The sequence below is a fragment of the Patiria miniata genome, unplaced genomic scaffold, assembly GCF_015706575.1.
Source record: "Patiria miniata isolate m_02_andy unplaced genomic scaffold, ASM1570657v1 HiC_scaffold_7, whole genome shotgun sequence".
In the NCBI taxonomy this organism is placed as follows: domain Eukaryota; kingdom Metazoa; phylum Echinodermata; class Asteroidea; order Valvatida; family Asterinidae; genus Patiria; species Patiria miniata.
The window spans coordinates 42,404,875-42,427,411 of NW_024037074.1; the positions used below are offsets into that span (position 1 = coordinate 42,404,875).

The 22,537-nt window shown below is 42.7% G+C and overlaps 2 protein-coding genes across 2 annotated transcripts; both read left to right on the forward strand.

Moving 5' to 3' along the window:
• The first annotated feature begins 13,686 nt into the window (after positions 1-13,686).
• LOC119745200 lies at positions 13,687-14,390 on the forward strand. The gene is made up of 2 exons (XM_038221422.1): positions 13,687-13,817; positions 13,994-14,390. The coding sequence occupies exons 1-2, from the start codon at positions 13,687-13,689 to the stop codon at positions 14,388-14,390; spliced, it is 528 nt and encodes a 175-aa protein (XP_038077350.1).
• Positions 14,391-19,647: 5,257 nt separating this feature from the next.
• Positions 19,648-22,537, forward strand: LOC119745718 (vegetative cell wall protein gp1-like). Its single transcript, XM_038222261.1, has 2 exons — positions 19,648-20,064; positions 21,052-22,537. Exons 1-2 carry the CDS (start codon positions 19,832-19,834, stop codon positions 22,094-22,096), a joined length of 1,278 nt encoding a protein of 425 aa, XP_038078189.1. The 5' UTR covers positions 19,648-19,831; the 3' UTR covers positions 22,097-22,537.

Genomic DNA, 22,537 nt, shown 5'->3' on the forward strand with positions numbered 1-22,537 from the left:
AACGGTAAAATTATATATTACATTAAAGCCTGACTATTTCTCAATCCACTCCTTTTTACCCCATTCCATTTGGGTCCCTAGATCCAGAAATACAATCAATTAAGTGAAAGGGTGTACATTGTATGCCTTGTACTTGAATGTTTAAAATGAACTTCTGTTGTAGCTTTATTTCTGTACTATATATATTATACAGAAATACTTGTAGTGTATTCGTAAATATTGATGTTCGTCGTATGTTTCACTCTCTAAATTCTAAAGAGTGAAATTAGGGACTAGACGTTTTAGAGTGAAATCACTCTCATTTTCGATTGAAATAGTTTGAAAAATGAACCACTTCAGTCAAAGCTCGAGTGAAAACTCGATCTTTACGATTGAAGGAATTTCACTCTATTAACGTCTAATCCCTAGTTTCCGACTGTGGGAGTGAATCTTCACTCGAAAGAAGTGAATTTTCACTATTCGGAATTTGCAGAGCACCAATGCATATTTCCTTATGCATGAGTTTATCTTTACTAAACATTATTGAATAATTTGTAATATATGCAGGGCCCCAATAGACACCAGTTTTTAAAAGTGTTTGGGCATTCTCTGGGTAAAGAAATGGAATAAATGTTATTGTCCGCAGGGCAGGCCACCTCAGTAGACGGATGGCTTGCACCGCGGATTGGTTTTAATTTAACCCGAGCCTGTATTGTGCGCATAATGGGTCATTTGAAGACAAAAAAAGAAACATTTTAACTTTTACGATAATTTTAATGAACGAAAATCAATCAAACCCCTCACGGGAGTACGAAAGAACGGCGCTCCATGAGTGCCATCCACTTCTTTATTTAATCAGATAATTTATCACGTCATGTTGACATATCGCCGAGAGTAAGGCGACTTAATCACATAATTGTATCGCCCAGTCGACTTACCGAAGTCGACTTGGTGAATTGTCCAGATGCATTATCTCTCCAAGTCGACTTCCAGAAGTCGACATGACGACTTGTCCAGAGGCATTATCTCTCCAAGTCGTCTTCCATAAGTCGACATGACGACTTGTCCAGATATATTATCTCGTCAAGTCGACTTTCCGAAGTCGAGATGACGATTTGTCCAGATGTATTATCTCGCCAAGTTGACTTCTCGAAGTCGAGATGACGACTTGTCCAGATGAAATATCTCGCTAAGTCGACTTCCTGAAGTCGAGATGACAACTTGTGGAGACAAATTATCTCGCCAAGTCGACTTACGATGTGGAGATGATGAAGCACTGTCGTGGATTCTTTCTTGTTCGTCGGTGCATTTGAGGTTTTCCCCACCCGTTCTTATATGAACAATAAACTGGCAGAGGAACAAGAGATAAACTGTAGGGTATTGATTTGATCTGGGTCGAAGTCAATTTGTGTTTTTTTTTATTTTTAACTTGTTTTAAATTACTCCCCCAAGCTTCGTAGGAAGTCCCACCTCTACGTTGTTTTCCAATATTTATCCCTTTGAAAAGTAATTCACTTCACGTTAAACATTAACAATCATAAATTCTCAAAAATTTCTTTATTGACAGGTTGCATAAAACTTGTATCTTAAATGACTCTAACAAATTCAAGATTTGCTTTTAATCATATTGAGATCATATTTAAGATAAAACGACTCTCATGGCTTAAATTGGAATATCGGAAATTTAGCAAAACTTGTCTGATATATTACGAGAAATGATTTGATAAAGATATCACTATAAAAACTCTTATTGTCAACACTAAGTCAATGTTTTATAAAGGACATTAGCTAGCCTTAGCACACTAAAATCACACTGTGATCATCACATTATAATAAAGTTCTGTTCCTAGCAATATAGAAGTTGTTCACTTTTGAATGAGACATCGGCCTCAATATTACTGTGACGTTATTCTGATGTCATGAAGTATGAAATTACAAGCGATTTTAGATCACAAATCGACCTAAATCGTTAAGGCTGAGTCTCTCTTTTTGGAAAAGCCGAATATATTGGCTAATAGGACATGATGCAAACCGCCATGCGAGTGGTCGGTTTCAGAGTACAGGTTACTGATGAGGCTACCGTGTATACAACCATGCATGCGGTGCTCAGCCGATACCGATTCGCAAGGCTTTCTACCGGCTTCTCCTTGCAGGGGAGTCAAAAAAAAGAAAATGACTGAATTTGAAAATATTTAAAAATATTCGGCTTGATCAATTTCATTATGAAAAAATGATAAAGTACATCTTATTGACTTTTAACTGTGAACATTTCACGTCATTTGCATACTTTATTCCCGCGTTATGTCTAAAACAAGATAAGTTTGCGGTAGCACCATGTGAATAAATCTCTTTTGTGAGTAAAAGAACCGAGGGACTCAACGTTTCGAACAGTATGCTCTGCCCGTCGTCAGGAGAATGTTATTCACATGGTGCTATACCGCAAACTTTTCTTGTCTTAGTATCTTTCCACCATGCAAACCTTCAAATCTCACGTTATGTCTATTTGAATAAAAAGATTGTATTATGAAACATGGACGTTTTCCCACCTCGATGAATGAACGAGAACTTGCAAAGGATTTTTATATCGCTAACAACATTTCAGAAGAAAAAGAGTTGACTTGTTCCTCATATGCATACCATTACAAATGACAGTAAAAACAATGGTCTTGATTTCAATTATTAATATCTCATTTTAATGAATGCTTGTGTGTAATTATCACTACGCTCAATGGCACTCCAAGGACAGCTATAAAAAATGGTTTCTTTAAGTAAAACATGCATAACTTCTGTTGGCATAGATCAATATCAGTAACTGCTTTTTTCAGATGAGTGGATTAACATGCTCTTATTAGACATACTTCATTGTATCAAATTTGTGTATCAAATTTGATTGCATTTTGAATCACCTTGTAGACGATAATAATTGCCGAATATGCACAACAACAATCGGGGGCGGAACCAGGAATTTTTGTGGAGGGGGGGGTTCATCAGCAAATCAATGCTGAAATGTAGACAGGGTTTTTTTTGTCCGGACACTTGGCTCCTTAAAATCAATAGGGGGGGGGGGGGGGTGGCTCGTACCATACTTTCAAAGCGGTCGCTGTTCAAATCCGACGATTATTAACAATATGTTACGGGATGTACAAATACCCCCTAACCCAGCAGGTTCTGTCCGTATTTTGGGGAAAGGCATATAATACCAGTATAATTTCTCGGGGTGTCGGAGTAGGGGCGCTGGGCAGTACTATTGTACAGGATTACCCCGTAACGTCACACGAATGGGCTATTGTGTACACAGATGCATGCAAAGGCCTCAATTGAATAGCCATTCGGAACCAGTTGAATATAATTTTTTTATGATTTGGGAAAAGCTTGGCTAGGCTTGACTTGTCTTTTTTATTGCCACAAGAACATTTAATTTTACCTCAAAATAAGTCATCAACTATTCTTTACATCATTATGATGTTATCAAAATATAAAACAACAAACCAAAAAATTCGACGAAATTTCTTTCTTTGTAGATTGTGTTTATCCAGCTTACAAACTCATGGGGCATCGAACCGGGGACATCTGTGGTTTAGTCGAGTAAACACACACAAAGACATGTAAAATTAGAACTAAAGGAAAGTTGAGTGTGAATACGTTTGTGGTACATTTTGAAACGTGTAAATTATTTTCGCAAACAGACTTGATATTTCTTAATTATTAAATAGCATTCCTAAAAACCAATACCCGACGACACCGAGACTGAAAATTTGATCCAAATGCGGCGTGCAGAGGTAACTAATGGTTGTGTCTCTTTTGTTGATGTTCATAAAAAATGCAAAACGTCTGCTCGTCAATTTCCTTTCCGCACATGAAGCAGCACAAAGACGGATGATTAATGATGTCATTAGAGTTGTTTTCATTGAAAAGGTATTGTTGCTTTGATGCAAAGCGTTTGGGTATTATCATCTATGGAGAAGCTGTTAAGCTTAACGAACATGCAACGCATGATTGTATAGTTTTGGGAATTTGAAAGGTTATTGTTGGTATAATTATATACGTGCTTTTTCAAAATTTCGATTTTTCTTTTCCGAACAAAATGTAAAGAATATAATGTCCTGCAACAAATGCCCCCCCCCCGGTGCTCCCCATTTAAAATCTTGAAATTAACACACATTTGTCTTTGTCTTCAGAGCCCAGATTTAATGTTGGCAATAAGAGCTTTTATCAAATCATTTCTCGTAATATATCAGACAAGAGTTTTGCTAATTTTCCGATATTCCAATTTAAGCCGTGAGAGTCGATTTATCTTAAATATGATCTCAATATGATTTAAAGCAAATCTTGAATTTGTAAGTGTCATTTTTAGGCAACCTGTCCATAAAGACATTTTTGTGAATTTATGATTGTTAATGTTTAACGTGAAGTGAATTACTTTTCAACGGGATAAATAGGGGAAAACAAGGCAGAGGTGTGATTTCCTACGAAGCTTGGGGGAGTCATTTAAAACAAGTTGAAAATAAAAAGAAACCACAAATCAACTTCGACCCAGATCAAATCAATACCCTACAGTTTATCTCTTGTTCCTCTGCCAGTTTATTGTTCATATAAGAACGGGTAGGGAAAACCTCAAATGCACCGACGAACAAGAAAGAATCCACGACAGTGCTTCAACAACGGGATATCCATGCAGAACGAGAATTTTGCATGTCATCATCTCCTCATCGTAAGTCGACTTGGCGAGATAATTTATCTCCACAAGTTGTCATCTCGACTTCAGGAAGTCGACTTAGCGAGATATTTCATCTGGAGAAGTCGTCATCTCGACTTCGAGAAGTCAACTTGGCGAGATAATACATCTGGACAAGTCGTCATCTCGACTTCGGAAAGTCGACTTGACGAAATAATACATCTGGACAAGTCGTCATGTCGACTTATGGAAGTCGACTTGGAGAGATAATGCATCTGGACAAGTCACCAAGTCGACTTCGGTAAGTTGACTTGGTGAGATAACGCATCTGGACAAGTCGTCAAGTCGACTTCGGTAAGTCGACTTAGCGATACAATTATGTGATTAAGTCGCCTTACTCTCGGCGATATGTCAACATGACGTGATAAATTATCTGATTAAATAAAGAAGTGGATGGCACTCATGGAGCGCCCTACGAAAGCCCGTTGGTGTTAACATTTTTTTTTTTTTTTTTTTTGGAAAGTTTTTTTTTTTTTGGAAAGTGGTTTTTACGGAACGGAAGCGTAGAAGGGCCAAAAGAAATTAAGAAATAATTAGCTCCTATCTCGCCGCGGCGAGTTCCTATCTCGCCGCGGCGAGTTCCTATCTCGCCGCGGCGAGTTCCTATCTCGCCGCGGCGAGTTCCTATCTCGCCGCGGCGAGTTCCTATCTCGCCGCGGCGAGTTCCTATCTCGCCGCGGCGAGTTCCTATCTCGCCGCGGCGAGTTCCTATCTCGCCGCGGCGAGTTCCTATCTCGCCGCGGCGAGTTCCTATCTCGCCGCGGCGAGTTCCTATCTCGCCGCGGCGAGTTCCTATCTCGCCGCGGCGAGTTAGTTCCTATCTCGCCGCGGCGAGTTCCTATCTCGCCGCGGCGAGTTCCTATCTCGCCGCGGCGAGTTAGTTCCTATCTCGCCGCGGCGAGTTCCTATCTCGCCGCGGCGAGTTCCTATCTCGCCGCGGCGAGTTCCTATCTCGCCGCGGCGAGTTCCTATCTCGCCGCGGCGAGTTCCTATCTCGCCGCGGCGAATTCCTATCTCGCCGCGGCAAATTACTATGTCGCCGCGGCAAATTACTATTTTGTATGTCGGGCGGCCTAAATACCCCTGGTTCATTTACCGGGAGACGGTATTGTTGTTGAGGGACTGTGGGACCCTTCAAGCCAAAGCGGGAGACAGTCCACGCATGAACGCACACGGTACGGCCGTGCATGGTGATAGTTTGTAGTGGGACTTGTACGTGGACAGGCAGACAAAAGATCAATTACAGGATAAGTGATCTTTTGTTGGATGTTTACTGCCCTTCTTAAATCCCTGGCAGTTCACTTCAGTGGCCAGTTGGGTTTTTTTTATTGCAAAACAAACTGTTACTAATGGTAAAATTGAACAAGTGTCTACAGGGTGAGAAGAATAACATCCGCTTTTTCTTTGCCTTTTCAAACTTGTTGATGAGAAAGAATAATTAATCAATGAATGATTTGGTTTACTGGTCTTCTGTCGTTCTTTCATTTTTGTTTCGTCTTTTTGGGGGTTTATTTTCATTAATATGGCTGCTTGAGAGTTGAGAGTAAGGAGTCATAGTTATATATAGGGTTAAGTTGAAAATAATATAAGGGGAAAGGGAGTTTTCTTTTTATTTAATTCTTCATTTCATTAGCACAGGAATATCTCTTTGGTGAACATGTGTGGCTATGAAATTTTTTTTTTTTAGTTTTAAGTTTGAGTTTCTACCTCAGATCTCAACAATTAGTGTTAACATTTTTTATACATGGGCATACCATGAAACATTTCAGTTCACTAGTATTTCATTTTGAGTTAATTTTTTCTTGTTTCTACTGCAGGTTATAATAAAATGTTTTCCATATAAACGTACTGTTTCTGTATAGGTGCTCATTCAGTTGTTTCTTAAGATATTCTTTACAAGAGCAATGTAGTTAATAATACAAAGTAAATCTCATTGAAAATAAAAATAGTGTAATACTTTAAACACATCTCCCCTTGGCCGTTTCCGCACGAACTTCGTCATTTGGACCCTTTAATTGGTTTCATCCTTTCATTTTTTTCCTTTCGTTTTTATTCCCTCCCTTTTCGTACGTTCCTTTTAGCTAAGGTGTATATCAAAATTCATATGAAGTACAAAAAATTTATAAAAAAACAAGTACTGTAATTTAGTGTTAGCGAGTGAAGAACTTTTTTGCATCGTGCGGCTTTCTTGGTTTCGACTTGCAGTCCTTCCGAAAAACCTGAGCGAAAAGCAGCAGAGCATTGTGTCAATAGGCCGTCGTATTGATGACGACACTAATTACACGTGAGGGGCTTTTTTACGGAGCTAGTGAAGGACAAACATCCCCATACTTGTAAGGAACTTGCAGATATGGCAGATGCATATGTGGCAAATAGAGGGGGGTCTGACTACTGGCGTAAAGTAGATTTGCAGAAAGGGAACTGGAAATCTAGAACTAGTAACAAGCCTAATTTCTTAGGTAGTAAGAGTAACAGCCACTCTGAAAACCTTCCAGTAGATAGTAGCAAGGCTCGTCATGAACAGGAGGGACAGGGTGATAGTAGTAGTGTGTCCGTAGGCACTAGGAATAAGGTGCAAGACAGTAATGACCGTGGTACTGGTAGGTCCAAACCGTACATACCGGTTAGTGAAAGGCAGTGTTATCACTGTCACGAGTATGGACATATCAGTCCATTTTGCCCTTTAAAGTCGCAAGTTGGCCAAGGCAGTAGTAGTAAAAGTACCAGTAGTAATCAGGCACGTGCCGAGGCAGTGCCTAAGGCAGAAAAGGGTACGTCTAGTCAAAGTAACTCACACAACAAGGGTCCCAATCCCAAATCTGTTAACAGGTGTGAAGTAGCGCAGGGACAGTAGAAGGTAAACAAGTACGAATCTTAAGAGACTCGGCTTGCACACAAACCGCAGTGAATGCAAAGTTATTAGTTCCTCCTGAGTGTTATCTGCCAGGTAGGCACGTCAATCTCCGTGGAGTTGGGGGCCATGTGACTGTACCGTCGCAGTTTTCTTCTGTGCGCCCTCACATTTTCGGTCCATATTTCTGTCACTTTGTGGAAGTCCACTCACACAGTATCAGTTTAATGCGGTTTTGCGATTAGTAACTTGGTCTGTCTGTCTCCTAGCCTGGTGGGCGCGCTTTGCGCGGGTGGTATTTTTTAGGATACAGCCAGCCAGTAACTTAACTCCTCAGACTATGGAGAACCAATAGCTCTGTAGAAAAAGTGCTCACCATGAAGTGTGGTATCATTGATACGAAATTTCCATTCCATAGAATTAGAACCTGAATAAAAGGCCTACATGTACATTACATGCTATCAAAGCTGTAGTAGTCACCATTACAGTGAACAATAGCTCTGCGCAGAGGATTAGTGAGGCCCCCTGGTCTTTGCGGTCAGTTAGTGGAAGCCCCCACTGCTGGATATAAAAACCACAGGATTCATTGTTATTAAAATGGTGATTTGTATCGGGAGCCGGCAGTGCCAACCGTCGGACGGTTTGTACAATACAATTCTATACAATAAAAACTTTATTATCCCAGTGCGGGAAATTCCATGGCCTTTTTACACGTTATTTGGTTTAAAACACATAAAAAGCACGAATGTAAAAACTACACAAATACAAAAATACAAACATTAAAACTTATAACTTATATTAACTTATAACATCTGTCCGTAGGCAAGTAAGATATGTCAATTTACTGTCTACCTGTACTGTGAGATTAGAAGGTTTGCATGGTTTGTAGAAACAGGTCACCCGCTTTCTATGCAAGCGGGAGCCGATTAAAGAGGGGCTCAATTGAAAGCGCCTCCCGATAAATGAACCGGGGGTATTTAGCCTGAAAAAATCGGCGAGCGTCGGGCACAACAATGGCGATCCCTCCGGGTCCTATGGAACGCCAAAGAGGCATCGGCGAAGCCAGGGTTTTCATCCTAGGGGACTTGGAAGGGGGGGCCCCATAAAAAGTTCGCAATTTTGGGGCGCCCCTCCATTGTAACCTCAAGCCCCCCCCCCCCCCGGCTTGAGGTTACAATGGAGGGGCGCCCCAAAATTTCATCCGAGCTGAAAGGCCGTGAGACAGGGTTCCTTTACCGGATATCCGCCCAATACCCACCCTAGTCTAGTGTCCCACATACCACTCTGCCGGGCCACTATAGATGCACTACATTAATCCGTGTTCCACTCGCGCTCGCGGGAAACTAACTACCACTATTCAATTTCCAAGGGACCGTAATAAACAGCCACTCGCGAAAAAAAATTCGCAGAAAATCGCAGAAAAAATTGACTAAGGCCTATATTCTTCCAGGTAGTCATGGTAACTCATATCGAGGTGTTTTTCTACGGATGCCAAATTTTCAGTGGGGGGGGGGCGACTGGGCGTGCGAACTTTTTATGGGGCGGGGCGTGATAGGATTTTGAAATCGGTGTTGAATATCGCAATCGGTCATGGATTTTCGCGATTGGTGATGAACTTTGCAATCGTTGATGAACTTTCACGATGCAGAAACGTCAATACTGGTCACCGATTAAGCTGACCTTAAAGGCGCACGTGGAGCAAATCGTTCTAAAGGCAATTCCCCAATCTTTTTTTTTTAGGAATCCTCACAAGTTGTTATTTTACGAGTAGTTGAACACTTATAATATTTCGAATTTAAGCTTAATATGTTGCAGACGCTTGTGTTACATCTCCTATCACCGAGGTCAAGCTCGGATTTTGCGGAGCAAAAAAAAGCATCTTCAGTGGCCGGTTTTGCCGCAACGTTGACGTATATATGACATGCGCGTTATTAGCATATTAATTAGCGTGACTGCGTGACTTCGCGTGGGCCTCTGTATCATTAGACCAATGTAAACCAACCAAAAAAGTTAATATTGTATTGGTAGAGAACTCGTGAAGGAGGGAGTCGTAAACTTTGTAACTGCATTCATGGATAGAACCTTATTAATATTCGTGACGCTTAAAAATATTGAAAAATGACAAACTCAAAACCTATTTTTCTATTGTAATGAAAAATACTGAATAGTAGGATCATGATAGGGAAAGAAACTCCAAAAGTGTCTCCGAGATACGGCCTTCAAAACGGGAGAAATTGATGTTAAAAGATTTTAGCCCGCGAACGTCAAAATGTCTGTGTAACGGTAATATGAGCTTGTTTCATTCAAAATCGGTCGTAACAATCGCAAGGCGGAGCATTACAGTAATTACTTTTCTGCCCTCTGAGTGATGCAATTATAATGTTGAATAGTTGGCTGGGTCATCCTCATCCCGTACGCTAATGGACCTTGCATTTCAAATGGATAAATCACCTGTTGCCGCCCACTGAACATCGTTTTCTTTCTTAATTTATTCTTAACAAACAAGAAAGGACAACTGTATATTATTTCATTTATCGAACGTACTAGAGGAGTTATATTATAGAATCCAGCCCTGTATGGGTGATTAGAGTTTTAGTTTTGCCAATGTTGAGCAAAGATCGCAAAAATCCATCACCACTTGCAAAAATCCATCACCGATTGTGACAGTCAATCATCGATTGCAAAACCCCACTGCCTATCGATAAAGTGCATCGCCGATTCGTTGATCACATTAAATGCCTCTTCGGCGTTCCATAGGACCCAAGGAGTTCGTCGTGCCTGACGCTCGCCGATGCAAAATAGTAAGTCGCCGCGGCGAGATAGTAAGTCACTGAGCGAGATAGTAACTCGCCGCGGCGAGATGGTAATTCGCCGCGGCGAGATAATAATTTGCCGCGGTGAGATAGTAATTCGCCGCGGCGAGATAGGAACTAACTTTTCTTAATTTCTTTTGGCCCTTCTACGCTTCCGTAAGTTGTCCTTTCTTTTTTGTTAAGAATAAATTAAGAAATAAAACGAAGTTTAACGGTGTATCAGTGCTTTTTGGGTGTGGCACCTTGAAAAGTTTTTTTTTTAATTGAATGGATAATTTTCTAGCCAATCGGCCCACGACAAGGTAATCAATTAATTGATTTCAACTTTTGAATCAAGAACGGGACGCTCCTATTTCGTTCTGAATAGTGTGCGCAATTTCTGAACTGGAGCGCGCCATTTAAAACCACCTTTTAAAGCTGTTTAAAGGCCTGCAAAATAAACAAGCAGATGTATTGTTGCAGGGCATTATATTCCTTTAAACTTCGTTCGGAGAAGGAAATCAAAATTTAGAAAAAGCACGTATATACCAACTTTGACCTTTCAAATTCCAAAAACTATACGATCACGCGCTTGATGTTCGTCAAGCTTTCTAACAGCTTCTACATAGGTGATAATTGCAGAGGTGGCAGCAAGTCATTTTTTGCAAGTCCAAGTCAAGTCACAAGTCATTGTTTGCAAATCCAAGTCAAGTCATAAGTCATTAGGTCCAGTCACAAGTCAAGTTACAAGTCATTAGGTCCAGTCACAAGTCAAGTCACAAGTCATTTGGTCTAAAAACAAGTCAAGTCACAAGTATCTTTGTCCAAGAACACGTCAAGTTGCACATTATTTTGTCCAGCTGTAATTAGCTAACAGAATTAACCTGGCGTGAACTTACGAGTTATTTTGAACATGCCTCCTTAATTCCCCTTTTTCAATGTGTTGCAATTACTATTCTTGTAGTTTATCACATATTTGTCGGATATTAGCCCTTTGTATACTTTAATAAATTGTCTTTACATTGTAGAAATAAATGTTGAGATGACCGTGAAAAAAAGACTTCCTCACTTGATTACATGTAGTATACTAACACTTTATTGTTCAATTTTCATGTATACTAAACGCCTACCAATGGGTTAGGCTATCCGGTATTTTACATGCAATTGACAAAGGCCTGCTTTCTTTTCATGAAAGGTTCCTTTCAAAGTTTGTTCAACCAATACATTAAGCAAGAGACAATTGGTCATTGAAAACTGTAGTTTGTTGTGACAGTCTTATTGAAAACTTTTGAAACTAGTGGGAACTATTCATTTTACTGGATTCAGTCACTGATGTCTATTTTCTGGAATGAAAAAGCTAATTAAAAGTATAATAGCTTAATTAAAGTGTATTGGGTCGCTCGAGTAGCGTCTGACTTGGGTTGGTAACAAGTCATTTTTTGCAATCCCAAGTCAAGTCACAAGTCATTGTTTGCAAGTCCAAGTCAAGTCACAAGTCAAAGCTGGTATTTACAAGTCAAGTCACAAGTCACAAAAATAGCGACTCGAGTCCGACTCGAGTCCAAGTCACATAACTCGAGTCAGCAACTCTGGATAATTGCCATGCCCTTTGCATTAAAGCAACAATACCTATTCATTGAAAACAACTCTAATGACATCAGTAATCATCCTTCTTCGTACCGCTTCATGTGTAGAAAGGTAATAGACGAGCGGACGTTTTGCATATTTTATGAACATCGACAAAAGAGACACAACTATTAATTGCCTCTGCGCGCCGCATTTTGATAACATTTGCAGTCTTGGTGTCGGGTATTAGTTTCTAGCAATGCTATTTAATAATTTCGATATATCAAGTAAGTTTGCGAAAATAATTTACACGTTTCAAAATGTATCACAAACGTGTTAACATTCAATATACCTGTTTACATGTAGGCCTGCTTTTACATGTCTTTGTTTGTGTTTACTCGACTAAACCACGGATGTCCCCGGTTCGATGCCCCATGAATTTGTAAGCTGGATAAACACAATCTACAAAGAAATAAACTCAGAAACCTAACCATTTGGACCCAGAGAGGATAGACTCACGGACTCATTGACTGTCACTGATGAACCGGGCAGTGCCATTGTATAGGATTCCCCTTTAACGCCACATGAATGGACTATTGTGTACACAGAGGCACACAAAGGCCTACAGTGAATAGCCATTCGGAACCGGTTGAATATAATTTTTTAGCTTGGCTAGGCTTGTCTTGTCTTTTTTTATTGCCACTATATGTGAAGAGTTCCATTTTACCTCAAAATTAGTCAAAATGGTATTAATAAGTTCGTAGAATTGTAAATGATCAGTGGTGGACAGCCGAGTTTTGTGATCTATTTATTGAAATAGACATAACGTGGGAATAGAGTATGCAAATTACATGAAATTTTCACAATTAAAAGTCAATAAGATGTACTTTATCCCTATCTGGGTTTTTTTTATAATGAAATGGAGCAAGCCAAATATTTTGAATATAATTTCAAATTCAGTCACTCTCTTTTTGACTAACACTGTATGGAGAATCTGGTAGAAAGTCTTGCGAATCGGTATCAGCTGAGCAGCGCATGCATGGTTGTATACACGGTAGCCTCATCAGTAACCTCTACTCCGAACCGACCAGTCCCATGGCCGGCGGTTTGCATTATGTCCCATTATATTAGGCCCCCAAAAAAGTCTCCGGTTTCTGGTATGGAGCTTGCCCAAAAAGTGGCGCGGCGACGCGGCTTTTTTTTTTACCTGTTTTTTTTGCTTCAAATGTCGGCTGATGACTACAAATGGTGCCCGACTAAACTTAGTGCAAATAATTATGGGAGACCAGAGAAGTCACATAAAGCTTATTCTCGATCATAACCCCATCTAAAAACACGTTAAAATTGTGCAGCAGCAGGATTCCAGTCAAACCAGTGAGTTTGGAGGTTTTGAGAAATCATCTTTCATTGAAAAAAAACCTTTTTCATTTTGCCGACGCGCATGGCTACGGCGACGCTCACGCATACCAGAAACCGGAGACTGTTTTTTTGGCCTTAGCCAATATATTCGGCTTTTCCAAAAAGAGAGACTGACAACAAAATTCCAAAGGGAAAACGTTCCTTTTGCGCAATTCCCAGGCAGATGTGATAAAAATATAATCTTGTCGAGTTAGTCCTGTGACAACCACAGGGGTATTTCACTCTTGTCTACTGCTGGAAAGATTCTAGCTCGCGTTCTCCTCAACCGCCTCCTTGAACATCTGGAGCGTGACCTTCTTCCAGAAAGTCAATGCGGATTCCGCGCTGGGCGAGGAACTGCAGACATGATCTTCGCAGCCCGCCAGCTTCAGGAAAAATGCCAGGAGCAACACTGTGATCTCTATGTGACCTTCATCGACCTGACCAAGGCCTTCGATACGGTCAGCAGGGATGGCCTCTGGAAGATCATTGAGAAGTTTGGTTGCCCTAGCAAGTTTACCATGATCATACGCCAGTTCCAGGGATGGGATGTATGCTGGCGCCCACACTCTTCAGTATGATCCTCTCTGCAATGCTGACGGATGCCTTTAACACCTGCGAAGATGGAATCCAGATCAGATATTGAATTGATGGATGTCTGTTCAACCTCAGAAGACTGCAGGCAGTGACCAAGGTGAAAGAGACCATAGTCAGGGACCTCCTTTTCGCCGATGACTGTGCTCTGAATGCCAGTTCAGAACAAGAGATGCAGCATGAAGTCAACTGCTTCTCCTCAGCATGTGACAACTTCGGTCTTACCATCAGCACCAAGAAGACTGAAGTCATGCATCAGCCTGCGCCTGGCAAGCCATACCAAGAACCGCATGTCACGGTGAAAGGGCAGAATCTGAAGGCTGTTGACAATTTCACCTACCTGGGCAGCACCCTCTCACGCGGAGCCAGTGACGACAATGAGGTTGGCAACAGAATTGCCAAAGCCAGCGTCGCTTTCGGCAGACTTCGACAGAACCGCGTCTGGGAGCGCAGAGGCCTCAGCATGTCCACTTAGATGAAGGTCTACCGTGCAGTGGTCCTAACCACCCTACTCTATGCCAGTGAGACCTGGACCGTCTACGCCAGACATGCCAAGCAGCTCAACCACTTCCACCTGAGTTGCCTCCGCCGTATCCTACACATCTGCTGGCAGGACAAGATCCCTGACACTGAAGTCCTACGGCGCGCTGGCATGCCCAGCATTCACACCCTGTTGCAGAAGGCACAGGCTAGATGGGCTGGACACATTGTCCGCATGGATGAAAGTCGCCTGCCAAAACAGCTGCTGTACAGCGAACTCTGTCATGGCAAGCGTTCGGCTGGAGGGCAGAAGAAAAGGTTAAAAGACTCCCTCAAGTCAAGCCTCAAAGCATTAAATTTCAACGTAGGGAACTGGGAAGCCCTTGCCCTCGACCGTCCAACCTGGCGCAGCATGCTTACCTGCAAGTAAGCGCTTGCAGCTGAAACCAACCGCAGTGCAGCAGCGGAGCAGAAGCGGGCCATGCGGGGGCTAAAGCGTCAGCCTCAACCAACACTACACCAGCCCACACGTGTCCCACGTGTGGGAGGACTTTCCGGGCCCGGATTGGCCTCATTAGCCACCTCCGGACCCACCGTTTTCTTCCCTAGACCACGAAGCCATGGTCATCTACGACTACGTAGGACATGTGACAAGCAGCAAAATATGGCCACCGTTTGCACTACATGCATGCTGATAAATGAAGGATATTAAAAATGTATGGAATGAACATGTTGACATACAGTTATTTCTTTTTCAAGACCTTTTTCGCTTCTGGTTTTCATTTCTTCAAAAAACAAGGTATGACAGACTGTCAGTGGCGAAATGGGGGGGGGGGGACACCCCCCCCCCCCGCCGGCGCCAGTAAACAAAATAATTATTCTCGTTTAGCGTCTTATTTTTTTCCCGGTTTCTATCGTCGAGGAGGAAAATATCTTTAACTTAATAATGTTGGGACGTTGTTAAGGTTCTTGGGAAGTTGCATTAATTTTTGAGAAAACGTGTTTCATTCTTGCCGAGGGATTTTCTTGGCATTAATGATTTAGGTCGATTTGTGATCTAAAATCGCTTGTAATTTCATATTTGATGACATCAGAACAACGTCACAGTGATTCAAAAGTGAATAAGTTTTATATTGCTAGGAAAAGAGCAATTGAAAAGCAAATTTAGTTTTCGAGGTGAAACTCAAAATAATTTATCTCGGCAAGTCGTCATCTCGATTTCCGTAAGTCAACTTTGCGAGTTATCACTTCTTTACAAGTTGTCATGTCCACTTCGGGAAGTTGACTTGGCGACATGTTTATCTGGACTAGCCGACGTCTCAATTGAGGAAGTTAATTAGCGAGATAATTCATCTCAACAAGTCGTAATTTAGAATTCGTTCAGTCGACTTGGCGAGATGATTTATCCCAGCAAGTCGTCATCTCGACTTCGGGAAGTCGACTTGGCTAGATAATTCATCTCGACAAGTCGTCATTTTCGACTTCGGGAAGTCGACTTGACGAGATAATTTATGTGATTAAGTCGCCTTACTCTCCGCTTTATGTGAACATGACGTGATAAATTATCTCAGTATATAAATAAGTGGATGGCACTCATGGAGCGTCGTAGTCAGTGGCGTAGCCAGGAATTTGTCAGTGGGGGGGGGGGGGGCCGCTGGGGGGGGGGGCTGGAACATTTCATAGGGGGGGGGCGTCATGCAGGGGCGTCAATCGCTTCTCAAAAGTGGGGGGGGGGCGGACATACCTTGATCAGAACTGATGCGAGCGCGAAGCGCGAAGCCCTTACGGCGTGGGGTCCAGGGCCCGCTTAAGGGCCCCGAAAAAAAATTGATTCTAGATGTTATGTGGTGTGATCTGAAGCAATTTCTTACCACTTTAACCAATAATTATCTTAGCACAAATGATAATAATTTAAACATAATTTTCGAGGTTTTCTCAGCTAAAGGCATAAGAAAATTTGTGAACATTGTTTTCGAGGTTGGAGTCAGTGAATCAGCTACCAGAATTCTGAGCTTTAGGCGTGGGGTTCGGGGCCCGCTTAAGGGCCCGAAAAATTTTGGATTCTAAATGCTCTGTGGTGCTATCTGAGGCAATTTCTGACCACTTTAACCAATATTTTCTAAGCAAAAGATACATTGTAGTACATAATGGGGCCCTGTCAATGAGACACACGTTCAAAAATCTGGGGGGGGGGGGACATTTGATATTGTGTCCCCCACCCTTCATGTCCCCCCCCCCCCCAGGATTGACGCCCATGGCGTCATGTAGATCAATGATAATTTTTTTAGAAACTCAAAATCTCAGTGGGGGGGGGGGGGGGCGACTGGGGGGGGGGGCGACAAGGTTTCATGGGGGGGGGGGGGCAGTCGCCCTTACCCCCCCCCCCCCCCCCCCCCCCCCCCCCGGTGGCTACGCCACTGGTCGTAGTCAAGGCTAGAGGCCGGGCAGCGATTTATTTTTCCATACCGCATAAATCGCTACTATAAATTGAATCATGCTGGAGGGCGCTATACAATGTCATGTACATGCAATAATGTAATGTTTAAAACCACCACATCGATCGAGTCACTGCTGTACTGTCGTGGAAACCACATTGATTACAAAACCGAAGGTGTGATGAGGTCGGCTCCCATGGGATACTTTTTCATTTTTTCTTCTTTACTTCTTATTTTTTCTCTTAGAATGGTTTGTTTCTCATTTGGAATAATTGTATTTCTTTAACCAATAATTCGTCGTGTGACAAGGAAAAGGACGTAAGCAGCCCAGTCTCGCAAAAAGCACTTTTGGAGATAATCGAGCTGAAAGGTTTTGTGCTGCCACTTCTAGATTAAAAATCACATAAGGTTGAAATTTTGACTGATGACATTCGTTAATGATTAAAACCTTACGTCCTTTTGCCGGGGTGTGGACGGTAATTCTGTCCCCCGGTAAAAGTGTCCGGGGGACAGAATTACCTAGGTAAAAGTGTCCCCCCTGTCCCGTTAATTCTGTCCCCCTCCAGGTAATTCTGTCCCCTCCAGTTAATTCTGTCCCCCCTGATTTTGCACGCATAAGTTGTTATATTGATGTTATTATAATACATTCAGCGCACAGGTATACATTTTTAGATTTTTCCACCCTTCATCAATAATTATCAAAATGAAATTAACGTAGATGTTAATCAACCGATCTATGTTTCTGCAAGAAGGCACGCGTAGTAATACTCAACCTATCGCTAGCGCGCACGCGCATCAGCCGCCGATACGCGTGTGACTGTCATGGCGGACTAGTCTGGTTCCCCGACCTGACAATTTCCCCCGACGTCTACACGTCTAAATTGTAGGTCAGGCAGCCTCCGTGGCTAGAAATAAACATGACGACATTGACGGCCCTTTTTCAAAGCTCGACTTCGTTTCCGATTTCGCTTTATCACATAAAGCTTTTAATGTTCCGATAATTTTTTTTTAAAATAAATCACTTGCTTCATATATCATACAGTTATGATATACAGTTTAATACTTCTGTAAAAAAAAATGACTAATTTTAACCTGGAATCTTCAAAGTTGGACACCCAAACAGCACTGTTAGCAGGCGAAGCCGAATTGAGACCACGCCGCGTTTTGGAAAATGCCGGTAACGGGTCGTCAAATTCAAACTAGTGCATGACGCAGCAAAAAGTTCGCCCCTCGTATACGATCCGAGTGCAAAATCGTCGTTGAATTTCAAGTTTTCTAAATAAAAGCAATGGATATTAATTATCAACTAGTTTTTTTAAGTTTTTAATAAGCAATTAGCAGTTAATAAAACCTATATTGTACTCGGAAATACTCGGACACTATCCAATTGTCGACGAAATGAATTCGGCAAACTTCGGACAGTTTCGGAAAAAGGAGGAATTCCTCCCGTTTTAGTCACGTGATGTAAATTGTAATACATTGTATTACCGGAGGCTACCTGACCTAAGATTCATCAGGAATAGTCGGAATCTTTTGGTCTGGGAACCAGACTAATGGCGGACTTCAATGAGGAGAATTGGCAAAATCGACGCGACACGGGTCACCGCGCCGCAGGCCTGCTGCTGGTGCAATGTTGTCCCCGTCCCCGGCCGCGGCCCTGGCGCCCTCCGTAGGTGCGGTATCGCGCGCACGCCCACCATGCAAATCGTTCGCTCCCGAAGTCGTCATCAAAACGGGAGTTGTGCTTTGACGTAAGCACCATTCCCGAATTTAGCAAGGCGCCGCGCAAAAACAGATAATAACTTCACTAATATACAGTCTGGGTGCTAGACTTGTGACGTTGCACGGGGACACATTTACCAGGGGGGACACATTTAACGTCGTGCAGGGGGACACATTTACCTAGAGGGGGACAGGTTTACCTAGGTAAAAGTGTCCCCCCGGACAGATTTACCGGGTCACGACCCGGCAGATCTGTCCGGGGGGACACATTTACCAGGGGGGACAGAATTACCTGCCACACCGGGAACAAAATTAGCTTTTCGTACCCACTTGAGTGGGACGTTAGCGCGCTTCGAACATTTTTTGTTACATGATAATTACACGCTTACGACTTTTTGCCGGGCACAAATAATGAAAAACCTCCTTCCGTCCTTTGTTTACTGTTAATTACGTCAGAATGACGTAACCGCTTGAGACAATATGTATAACAAATGAAAGATATTTCCAAGCTCTATCAATTACCTGAACAATCCGAATTTGACCTTTTGACCCATTTTTCGCCCTTACGACCTTCTTCCAGGCACCCGACATTATGTGGTTTGGGAGGATTTTCTTTCCTGTGAAAATAAAGACTTGCAACTCAAAAGTGCTTCACTATACGCCCATGGTGAATTACTGGTACGGTTTGGAACAAAAATCGCCGGACACGGTCAATAACCTTAACTAGTTTTAAAAACTGCCTTTTAAAGTTAGAAAAAAAACCAGTCACAAGGAAATATCGGTCCATCTATGTTGTCCTCTTTCCTTAGGAAGACGCAATTGGCGAAATATACAACCAACACCTTAGCCTACTAGTACTGACGCGTCGATCAATAGAGAGTGTGAAAATTGATACCAGTATGTGACGGTTCTCCGCAGTGTTGGCGAGCCAAGCCGTAGATTTCTATTGATATTTAAATTTGACCTTTCTCCGCTTTGAGTCTTTCTTATTGTTGGCGAGCCAGCCGTAGATTTCTATTGATATTTCAATTTGACGGTTCTCCACATTAGCTCTTTCTTATTGTTGGTGAGCCAAGCGCGCCGTGAATCTATTGTTATTTATATATGCACGCGGCTCTCTGCGTTAGGTCGTTCTTATTGTCGGTTAGCTTTTTAAGTCTGTTGATATGTATGTGACGGTTCTCTGTATGGGTCTTTCATATTGTTGGCTGTATAGCCGTACATGTATGTCTATTGATATGTGTATGCGACGGTACTTTATAAAACTCTTACGAAGCACATGCGAGCCACAAGCATCATGGCGGGGCAAAGAATGCGAGTACATGTATCGGCGGAAGAGCGACGGCTGATATCTGCAGGATACAACAACCATGGCACGGACTGGGATCTTGTGGTAAACCATATTTTGCAGCGTATCGACCACGAAGACCCTATTTGGCAGCAGTATTTGGGAAGAACTCCAACACAGCAAAAAAGAAGAGTCCGAGATGTCGTCACGAGAGACATTATGAGGTTGGTAAAGTTGTGTTCGAGTACTGATAGGGTGGGTGAGTTAGTAGGGTGACTTTGGGAATGTTAATTACATGACAAGGTAATCATCATTGGTGCACAGTTTACCATCCATCAACAATAAGTGTGGAGACGATGATTATACATGTAAATGCTTTTCGCTCGTACCCCCGCCCTGCAAACAGGACGCTGGGAAGGGCTGATGAATTCACGCTCTGGTTGGATAGATTTTACGTGATCGTCAAGTATTACGGCCACGTGGTTTGAAACCATTCTTCCAAATGGGGGCGCTCTTCAAAACTGACTATTATTATGCATACTACATATTATATGGACATTATCACGGCGCATTATATGGAATGGTTGTTGAGCGGGTTTTCTTGGAGCGGGTTTTCTTTGGGCTTTGCGTACGCGCTTGTGTGGGACGTTAGCGCACTTCGAACATTGTTCTCACATTAGTATTACACGTTAACGTCCTTTTGCCGGGCACTTATATTGAAAATCCTTCTTCCATCTTTTGTTTACTGTTAATTACGTCAGAATGACGTAGCCCCTTGAGACAATATGTATATCAAATGATCAAAATCACAAAATGGCAACAATTAAGAATACGACTATTGCGCAGTAGAGTTCGGACGCACTGCTTAATAGCACGAAGTCAGTAGCACTGTGTACTTTTGACAACAGCTTAGCATATGCGTTTACATTTCTACAAAGAGTTAATTTCTTTCATTTTACGAAAACTAATTAAAGCGGGTAATAATAGTAATACTGGAGTCATATATTGTGCACGTATCTACCAACAATTAGTTACTCAAGACGCTGGAAATTATGTATATTATTAAAGACAGGTATATGAAGTTTATGAGAAATATGAGACCCATTATGTAGCACCTTTTAAGGGTTTAAAAGGTGCTGCGGCGCATATTGCAGCCACTGCCAGAAACCCCGGGGTACAAACGACTGCATTTTCTAAAACTCATCTTGCAGGTTTCAAGACCAAAGACTACAAACCATGCGGTACTCAGCTCGGGTTAATCCTGCAGAGAGAAGACTAAAACGCACTATCCCAGGACCGTCTGAACAGCCCAACCAGCCCATGCTGGCAGTACATCTTGCCCAACAAAACCTCCAGGTACCACCTCAAAAGCACTTCCTGTTCCTGCCAGCACCTCCCGGACAACCAAACCACCAAACTCCACCTCAACTGCCCACCCTGCCTGTATCTCCTGCACTGCCCAACCTCCAGGTACCAACTCCACAGCCTAGCCTCCGTGCATCACCTCCACAGCCCACTCTGCCAGTTCCTCCTCCACAGCCCAACCTTCAGGAATCACCTGATCAAAAGCCCATCCTGATCCTGCCAGCACCTCCCGCACAACCACACCTCCAAGTACCACCTCAACAGCCCACCCTGCCAGCACCTCCCGCACAGCCCCAACTCCAAGCACCAACTCCACAGCCCATCTTCCGTGCATCACCTCCACAGCCCACCCTGCCAGTTCCTCCTCCACAGCCCAACCTTCAGGAATCACCTGATCAAAAGCCCATCCTGATCCTGCCAGCACCTCCCGCACAACCAAACCTCCAAGCAACACCTCAACAGACCACCCTGCCTGTATCTCCTGCACTGCCCAACCTCCAGGTACCAACTCCACAGCCCAGCCTCCGTGCATCACCTCCACAACCCACCCTGTCCGTACCTCCTGCACAGCCCAACCTCCAGGTACCATCTCCACAGCCCAACCTCCAAGCGTCACCTCCACAGCCCAACCCGCTGGAACCACTCCCTCAGCCCAACCGTCGTAACAGCCCAGAACAGTCACAATCTGTACCAATGGGGAACAACGTACCCCTATCACGTGAACATGAAAGGCTTCCACTACACGAGGTTGTAAGGAGGAGTCATGAGGCCTATCACAATTATATGACGAACATATTGCCCCAAATAACTCAGGAAATGATGCACAGCATGCGAATGTTTAACAATTACATTCAGCGCAACTACGAAGAGCCACCACATGAAGAACAGTAGGCCAACTGCAAGTACTGTACATGTAAATGAAATTAAAATATGTAAATCAAAGTGAAGATATTAAGTAAAACATTTAATGAATTATTGTGCGGTTGGGTCTTTAAATTTGTTTTTAGCTGCGGAAAACAGCTCAACAAGATATTTCCGTTAGTTGGTTTGGCTGGTTGGTTTAGTAACAAACGTCAGAAACAGCCTTACAATGCTATCAATCACCTCGTCCAATGTATGCATGCAGTCCTGGAAAATTGGGTCACTAGGGTCAAAACCTGATGTTTGTACTAAAAACACTACTCCTTCCAGAAATTACGTGACACATCACGTCACGCATACATGCACACAAATGCTTGTTTTATAAGTGACAAGCTGATTTACCCGATCATAGATCGGGTAGGGCGTAGTGTTGGGGATGAAAATGTGGGGAGTTAAATGTTAATGGGGGTT